Raw genomic sequence first — 9,988 nt, forward strand, 5'->3', positions numbered from 1 at the left:
AAGGCTTTTTTTAAAGAAACTTGAATTAAATTCAAAGACACAACTAGGTTTAAATTAAATGGTGGAAAAATATTCCATGAAAATAGTAACCAAAAGAAAGATAGAGTAGCTAAACTAAATAAACATAATAATCTTGAAGTCCACGTCTTTTAAAAGGGACAAATGAGTACATTATATATGGATGATGTTGCCATGTCAAGAAATTATAAGTATTACACTATATATTCAATGAAACAGCAGAAACCCACAATAATGAAACAAATATTGACACTTTTGAAAGCAGAAATAAATGGTTCCATATCTGAGTGATAGATACAACATTTAATAATAGTAAAAAAACATTTTAATAAAAGATTGATAAGAAAATTGAAGACGAGAGTGATAGTATAAAAATTCTAGAGCTAAAAGATATATAGAGAACATTTCAATTAACAAAGTAAGAATATGCATTTTTCTTTAGTGCACACAGGTCATTCTACAAAACAGACCATATTTTAGGTGAGAAAAGAAAAAGACAGTAAACTAAACAAATTTGAAATCATTCAAGAAACAATCTCTGAAAACATTGAACTGATGCAAGATATCAATATCAGAGGTATAAGTGGAAAACTCACCAATACATGAGAATTAAAAGATGCACTCATAAACAAACAATGGGTCAAAGAAGAAATCACAAATGTAATTAGGAAATATTTTGAAGTAAATGAACAGAAACAAAATATTGCAAAATTTAGAGATGCAGCAAAACAATAGTGACAGAAAAATTTATAGCACTGAATTACTACAATAAAAAAGGTGAAATATCTAAAAGGAGATCCAATCTCACAGTTTGAGGTACAAGAATCAGAAGAACATAATAAACTAAAAGAAAATAGTTGGGAGGAAATAACAAAGATTATAGTGGAGATAAATGAGATAGAGAATAAAAAACAATTGAGAAGATCAATGAAATCAGAAGTTGTTACTTTGTAAAGATCAACAATATCAACATAACTTTAGCTAGTCTGATAAAGATGAAATATGATAGGGCAAAAATAACTAAAATCAGAAGTGAAAGGAGATATATTACCATCAGCCTCACAGAAATAAAATGGAGTAAAGGAAGACATAATGATCAATTGTGCCCCAACACAACAGATAGATTAGATGGAATGGATAAATTCCTAAAAACATATAAACTACACTGATACAAGATGAAATAGAAGATCTCTCCTGATAGAGATCAAATCAGTAATCAAATTACCAAAACAAAATTACAGGACCAGATGGATTCACTGATAAATTGTATCAACATTGCAAAAACAAATCTTCCACAAAATTGAATCAGATGGAACACTTCTGTGGCAGTTTGAGATTATTTTATGAATCACCAAAAGTGAACATTTTTGGTTTTAAATTGATGTATTATGAGTGGGATATTACTTGATTGCATTAAATATTTTTGAGGTGGCTTTGATTAGATTACTTGAGAAGATCTCTTTAGGGCTTTTGATTGAACTATGTCAGTGAGGAATAACTCAGATTGAGACTCTGTCCCCTTTCTGGATCTCAGACCAAAGGAAATACATAGGGAGATAGAGAAACATAGAAGGGAATCTCCCTATTTAATCCTGCCATGTGAGAGAGGACTAGAGGATTGCTTAAGCATGAAGCCCCTGAGAAGCTGGGCCCAGGAACCAGCTCAAGAGAAGATGATCCCAGCTACATGCCTGATAGATTACAGATGAACTCAAAGGGTTAAGTAGCCAAGACTGATGTATGAGGAATGGAAATGGACAAGCACTATGCCTGATTGCCCTCAGCTGAGCTTAAGTCTCAGCAGAGATTGGTATCAATCTTTCTTCAATTTATGGCAGTTGATTCTGGTGAGAAAGCATCTCTAGTAGTACCTCAGTTTGGACTATCCTTGGCCTTGGAAGATTAGCTTTTCCTAGATAAATCCTCTTTACAAAAGCCAACCCATTTCTTGCAGGAATGGAATAGGAAGCTTACTGTGTGGAATATTCATGTTTGAGGTGATGAAATTTCTGGGGTAATGGATGTGAGTGAAGTTGGTAGAATACTGTGAATTTAATTAACACCTCTGAATTGTACATTTGAAAGATGTTAAAATAGACATTTTGAGTTTTGTATATTACTAAAATAAGTGTTAAATATATACATATATATTTTTAAATAGGAATAACATTCATCTTGTGTTTTATGTAGTATATTCTAGTCTATTTGCTTTAAAAGAGAAATGAGTATATCAGAACAGTTTAACTTTGTATAATCAGCTTTTTAAATAAAACCCAGGGAAGGTAGATATACTAAATATATTTGTTGACTACTTAACTGATAATGAATGATAGAATGGAAGGATGAACTAATTAGTCTCCATTGAAAATATTTGGGCAATGCTTAAATCATATTTTCATGTTGTTTTAACTTTCCTAAAGAAATGGTGACAGCATGCATATTATTTTCTAACATTCACTCCTTTAAGGCAGAACACAATTTTTACTTCTTCATCTTCAAATTTCTGATATTTTATATGGTCTTGGCACATTTCAGGCTCCTAAATAATATAAAGAAATATAATAAGTAAATGATAAATTGTGGAAAACAAAGAAGACGTTGTCAAGGTTGTTAACCACCTTAGTGCCACTCAAAAAAATGCATTTAAATTCTTGAGGCTCTTTTTTGTGGTCCAAATATTTACATGAGATCATGTTGCTGCTTCTTCCTTGACTCCCTGAAATCATATTTTCATGTGGCCAAAGACAAGGTCCATATTATGTACTTTAAAAGCTCATTTGACAATACATTCATGACCTCCTCAGCTTCAATAATTTCTGTTTAACATTCCTTAGACATTGTAAAGATTTTGTTTTTTAAAACTACAAGTTTCACTTGTACACTTAACATTCTTGATGGTTTCCATTACAGCTCAGTCTCATTTGAAGTTTATGATTAATTTTCCAAGAAATATTTTATACTTCTATTATGTAAATATGCTATTTAAGAAAGTTACCTTGAACAAGCAGACAGGACTCTGATTTAGACTCTTTATTAGTGAATCTAATATAATCTCTGACAAAATTACATTTGTTAAAATATTTGAAAGCCCTTATTCACATATCACTCATTGATATAATAAACACCACATCTCTTATCACCTACCTTTAACCCAGTTTTGTCATAAATATTTTATTAATTAAAATAAATACATTATTGCAAATAAGTCATACTTTTATTGACTCAAAAGTCTTCTTTTCCATCTACAGGCAAATATTATTTATTTTCATGAACTGTTTGAGTTTACCAAAGCTTTCCTTATGGGATTTACTATTATGTAATTGGATACCTAAATTAGATAGGTAGATTGATGGAAGGTTCATATTTCTTAGTAATTACATTTTATAATTTGTTTTAGTTAATTTTTCTGGTTCATTATTTTTTCCAGTGAGGATTAGATTTTTAAAATATATTTGTCTCCTGCTTTTTTTAAAATTTAATCATTCTTTTTGTAAGATGAAATAAAAGCAGGCCTATTAATTTGCCCATGCTGAGGCTTTTCCATGCTGAGGCTTTTTTGCCATGCTGAGGCTTTTCTTTCTTTTTTCCCTTCCTCCCGTCACTCTTTCTCTCTCTTTCTTTCTCTCTCTTTCTTTCTCCTTCCTTCCTTCTTTCCTTCCTTCCTTCCTCCCTCCCTCTGTCCCTACCTTCCTTCCTTCCTGCCTTCCATCTTCCCTCCCTCCCTTCCTTCCTCCCTTCCTTCCACTCCTTGTTTTTGCTTTTAGTCAAGCCCCTCCAGTCAAAGTCATCAACATTTGTGGATTTCAAGTCCTCAAAGTGTAGACAGAGAACAAATATAAGAGTGGTGGCACCCCCTTGGAGAAGTGAGTGATGGTAGGCTATTCTCAGGAGACCTCAGAAACTGAATATCACTCCCCTTCCTGAGGCCTGAACAATAAGGTCATGTTCAGAATTGTGCAATTTTAGTGGAGAAAGCCTACAGTATGGCCATATCTGTATGGTAGTGGTAAGGGGTATTTTGAAGAAAAAAAAAAAAGGGGGAATGAATTTCCATTCAAGGTATTACTCGTGTTAAAGTGCTGTTGATTGTAGATTCATTGAAATAAAATTCTTCACGGTATGTGTTCTTCCTCCTTTGAAAATTAAAGCCAATTTTTTGAACTACAGATTTTCCGAATAGTTTTGGTTAAAGGACATTGAAAATTAATTATTTAAAAGATCTAGTGGAAGGAATAAACCACATGCATACGCACACGAGAAATTTCATGAGACAGTAAACTGTAAGTTAGGGACCAATGAAATGATAGAAATAAAATTTTAAAGCACACAAATATAGTATCAAAAATAAAGTATTCCTTCAGCAGGTTCATCAGTAGAGTCAGTACATATGAGAAAAGAATGAATGGATATGAAGAGAAGCTAATTGTAATAATCAAACTGCAAGAATGTTAAAAAACAAACAAAAACTAGACTAGGAAAACAATTTTCCAAGACCTGTGGGATAATATTTTAAAAATTAATATATTTGTAGTTAGAGCTCTACAACAAGAATATAGAGGGAATGGAGCAGAAGAAATATTTAAGGAGATAATGGCAATAATTTTTCAAAAATAAGGAAAGATATGAAATCATTGGGTCACAAATGTAGTGAACCCTCAGAAAGGATAAAGAGAAAAAACCAAATCAAACAGCCATAAAACACAACTAGATTCCTAAGACTCACTATTGCAAAAAAATAAATATAAGAGTTCAATTGCAAAGGCAGTCACTAGTAAGTACATGTCACATACAGCAGTAAAAATTTAAATATTATGAGATACTTGCCTTCTGTTACATTCCAAGCCAGAAGACAATGGAAAGATATATTTAAAATAATGAAAGATAACTCATTCAGTAAACAGCTTTCCAAAATGAAAACAAAATAGAAACTTTTTAAGAAAATTACCATGTACACATCCAGAAAAATAATATTTTGCCAGTGGAATTGCATTTTCAAAATTATCTAGGCAGAATAATGAAAACAGAGGTACAAGAAACAGACACAACTGACACTGAAAATGAAATAAAGGTAAAAATATTAAATATTTGATTTTTAAAATGTAAATTGCTTTTAAAAGAACTGTCTAAAGCAAAAGTGATAAATGAATTGTTGGGTTTAAACAATACAGAAATATATAATTTATGTCAAAAACAACAAAAAGGGAAAGAAGAATTGAATTTCTACTACTTTACAGTTCTAAATTATAATTTATGTGCTATATTATTTTAGGTAGACTATGATAAATTAAATATGCAAGAAAGTTTCCCTAGGGCATACATCTAAAAAGTGAGAAAACAAATATTACAAATATAGGGGATACAGGAAAGGAAATCACTATAGTCACCCACAAATATTAAAAGGATAAGAAAATGGCATAAAAGCTTTTATTTGTTAAATTTGATAATTTAGAAGAAATGTGCAATTCCATATATATTTAATGAAGAAGAAATGGATAATCATCAGAAATAATGTGTATATGCCTGATGCTGATAGACAAGGGTGAGAAAGTCCCTGTGGTGGTTCCAAAATGACTGTGATAGGCTTAGTGATAAATGTGATGATTTCATTGATGTAAGGAGTTGGAGCAAGATCAGGTGGGAAATGTAGGCTCTTGGAAAAATTTTGATTTTGGCTCTTAATTTTATGGCAAGACTTATAGTTATCGTGAAGTGAATTGACAAGATATAACCTATATTTTAACAGTATCACTGGTCCCTACATTGAAATGAGACTCAAGGGGGAAAAGACAGGATTGAAATATAATCTAGAAGACCGTAGCAATAATATAAGAACTGAGATGATGATTCTTTTGCCTAGAGTGGTAGCAGAGGAGGATTTGAGAAATTGTCATACTCCAAATGTATTCTGCACAGAGAATAATATAATATGCTAATGATGTAGATGTGTGACATAAATAAAATTCCAGGATGACCCTTAAGGCTTTCCCTGAACAACAAGGATATGGCTTCTCATTACCTGAGATCAAATTTTAGAAATTTCAACTATCTATCTGAGAGTTATCTTGTGAACATAATCTATGTTAATTTTTTGCCTTAAGCCCTTTGAATATTGACTGCTACTCAGTAAATAAAATCCATTTTCGGGAAGCAGTGTAGCACAGGGGTTGAGCAACTTTTTCCCCTATATGAGGTCCTGGGTCAATCCCCAGTACCTCTAAAAAAAAATCATTTTTTTAACATTATTATGTAACATCAATCATTTCCATAAAAATCTATTCTCCATATTTTGTCATGTTCATTCCACTTTCATTTACTTTATCATTTTTTTAATAGTGCAAGTTTTAAAATACATATAATTTTGACATACCACCATGACTAAAAGGATTTTGTTTAAAAATACTTTAGACCACATCTTAAAAACATTATGATATGCACTGATATGAAAAAGAAAAGTAGAGAGACAATATAAGTAATCTAGAGTTGTCACATTGTCCAAAATGTATATAACATTTATTAAATAACATCATAAATGCTTTCTGGATTATAAGAAAAGAGAATAGTCTGAATTTAATTAAAGCATAAGCAATACTTGAACTTACTACTATCCGTAAAATTAGAGAAACTCTTGACCATCATTGCCAACAAAAACCAAAAGGATACCTTGTCTAAATTATAGAAATGTACATAAATGAACGAAAAGCCAGCACAGTTCATGAGGAGACCTGAAAATATTTAAGGCTTATTAATCTAAGAAAAGACACAATGCATGTACAAGATGGGAGAATAAAAATATATGTTTATCAAAGACAGTTAAGTATAAACAAAACAAAGAGAAATCATCATACATATAGATTTGAGATTACATAGAGTACAGAACAAAAATAAATCCTAATTAAACAATTTACATGGATAATACATATGATAATTTAAACATTTTTTTAGAAATTCAGGATGTATGACATTTTATAAATGAATAAGTTAACAAAAACATGATGAACTTATAAGAATTCATTAATTTTTTACTCCTATAAGAGGTTTTGAAGTTTAATATTTCAAAAATCACTAAAGAAAATGAACAAATATAATTTTACAATTAAATATAGATGAAAAGAATGCAAATTGCTTGAAGAAAACAAATATATCTAACAACCATTACTTAAGTATAAATCAAAGTAATAAATATAGGAACATGAAGAAAACATTCTTTCTTAAATATACATTGAATGGCAGGAATATTAAAACTGCAATTCCAGATTATGTAGAGGTAATTTTAAAGAAAATATAAACTAATGCTTAAAATGTACAGGGTTTTTATTTTGAATAATGGAAATATTTTTGTACATTTTCTATATAAGATTTGCCTAGAACACCATGACCAAAGCTCTCAAAAATGACTAAAATATTTTGTTTTTATTTAGCAATTCAAAATATTTTCCAAATTTTCATCAACATTCTCATTCACTTTTTCTATAATATAATTTTATCAATATATTTCACTTTGCTCTAAGATCAAATTTGAAGTACTCCTTTTCCTTTATTAACTGTTTGTTTCTTTATTAATCAGATTTGATGAAAATATTCATAAACCACTAGCAAAAACTGTTATAACAAAGCTATTTTGTATGCAACATTTTGTAAGAATATAAGCATTTGGATGATTATGGTCAAAATATATTAGTACTACATTAATTGCATTTGTCATATAATTTCTTCTTAAAAATAACTCTATGGATGTAGAATTTTCATCTGGATTAGTTGAGGAAACTAGATTTCAACTTTCAGTAAATTACTAAAGAACATACAGCTAAAGAGCTGACAGGTAGAAAAGCTAAATCCTAGTCCAAAAATGTACTCTTTACGACTATGCTAATTTTCTTCACTAGAGAATTAATTGAATAATTTCTGAAAGAGCTCTCCATCATAAAATTCTCTGAAGTTGGATATACATGAGAATTTCTAGAACACATTTTGAAAAATAACATGTATTTTATCTCAAATTAGTAGTCCTTAAAATCACATATATTTAAATCACTGTATTAACACATATTCCACAGCTTCCATTTACTATGAAGTTTTGTGAAAACACTTTCTTGGATATGTTTCAAAGAATGCATGGTACAAATAGACGATACAACAGAAATGCAAAGTAATTAAAGGATGCTACTTTATATAGGAAGAAATTAAGTAAATGCTAAAAGATAAAAGAAAAAAAAAAAGATGCACTTAAATATTCAGCATTACCACCACTTCTATTGCTTGGAATCTTCCCTCTTCTGGATGACTCTAATGAGAGCATTTTTCACCTCTTTGTTCCTAAGACTATAAATGAGAGGATTCAGCATGGGGATCACCATAGTGTAAAGCACAGAGGCCACTTGATCTCTGCCCAAGGAGTAGGACTTCTTTGGTTTCACATAAGTAAAAGTCGTAGTGACATAATAGAGTGTGACTCCCAGGATATGGGATGCACAAGTAGAAAAGGCTTTGCGCTTTCCTGAAGAGGAATTAATTTTCAGGATAGTAGATAAAATAGATATATAGGAAAAAGAGATTGTGCTAAGAGTCATCAATACGTTGAAACCAGCACAAATCATTATCATTAGTTCAAGGTCATGAGTGTCAGTACAGGACAGGGTTAAAATTGGAGTTAAGTCACAGTAAAAGTGATAGATTACATTGGAGCCACAGAAATGGAAACTGTTCATGAAAAGAAGGATGACTGATGATTCAGTAAAACTAATCATGTAGGAACCAGAGATGAGGGTGTGGCAGAGTCTCGTGGACATAACAACTGGGTAGTGAAGAGGGTTGCATATAGCTACATAGCGGTCATAGGCCATTGATGAGAGAAGGAAAAATTCAGTAACAGAGAAGAGAACAAAAAACCACATCTGTGTGAAGCAGCCCATGAATGAAATATTCTTGTTGGAAGTCAGTAAGTTCTCTAAGGTTTTAGGTATGATGACCGTTGAGTAACTGAGGTCAAGGAAAGACAGGTGACTGAGAAAAAAGTACATGGGGGTGTGAAGCTGGAGGTCCAGGCGAATTATAAATATCATTCCTGCATTTCCTAGCAGGGTAATAAGGTATATCAGGAGAAATAAAATAAAAAGGAACTGCTGGAGCACTTCAGAGTCTGTCAAGCCAAAAAGGATGAAGTAAGGCACATTTGTGTTATTCCTTCTATCCATGGTAGCAATCAAGTGTAATAAACTGTTGAGAAATCAAAGGTGATATTTGGGATAAATGACTTCTAAAAGATTTTTTTCAATAGGATAGATGACTTTTTAAAAAATTCAGCCTAATGATTCTGGAAAAATCATAAAAAATAGTAATTTGCAAAATAGGTCTTAAGAAAAACTTAGTTTTCTGCCAAATATAAATGAGGTAAAAATCAACATTTCAGAAATTATGTAAGACTCATAGATTTATATGTTCATATATATTGCATACTTAGAATGAATATGACACTTATAAATACTTCCCTTCTTTAGCACATTTATACAGGTGAAAACATTATAACATATATGTTATTATTATTATACACATTTTTAGATGAGAAAAATTAACACAAAAATTTAATTCCTTACCCAGAGTCACAACCATTATGTAGCTTCGGTCAGGCAATTTTACCAATTTTGATTGTGTTTAGAGATTAAATTTATAACATTATTTTCCTACTTACATTTAATCTTAGCAAATGAAAAAAAGGCTAGGTATCTAATAAAGAAAAATAATTTTTATACATTTAGTGTTCTTTTCTCCCCAGTATGATTTAGTACAAATGACAGATAAGAAATTAAAACCTTTTGTGTATTGATATTAGAGAGCACATATTACTATTATCAGATATATCTCAAAAGATTATTTAATCAAATGTCTTCCAACAATTACACTTTCTATGTATGTACATTATTGATGTCTCTGATTCCATCAATTCTATATTTCTGACTCTATAAATTCTAGCATT

The 9,988-nt window shown here is 30.7% G+C and overlaps 1 protein-coding gene across 1 annotated transcript; it reads right to left on the minus strand.

Moving 5' to 3' along the window:
• Nucleotides 1-8,267: 8,267 nt before the first annotated feature.
• LOC101447535 (olfactory receptor 8H1-like) lies at nt 8,268-8,858 on the minus strand. The gene has a single exon (XM_004475128.2). It carries the CDS (start codon nt 8,856-8,858, stop codon nt 8,268-8,270), a length of 591 nt encoding a protein of 196 aa, XP_004475185.2.
• Between the last annotated feature and the right edge of the window lie 1,130 nt (nt 8,859-9,988).

This window comes from Dasypus novemcinctus, chromosome 10 (assembly GCF_030445035.2).
Source record: "Dasypus novemcinctus isolate mDasNov1 chromosome 10, mDasNov1.1.hap2, whole genome shotgun sequence".
In the NCBI taxonomy this organism is placed as follows: Eukaryota; Metazoa; Chordata; class Mammalia; order Cingulata; family Dasypodidae; genus Dasypus; species Dasypus novemcinctus.

What these genes read in the sequence shown, in the direction of transcription:
- LOC101447535 (XM_004475128.2), bottom strand. Translation starts at nt 8,858, where the DNA reads ATGGCCTATGACCGCTATGTAGCTATATGCAACCCTCTTCACTACCCA.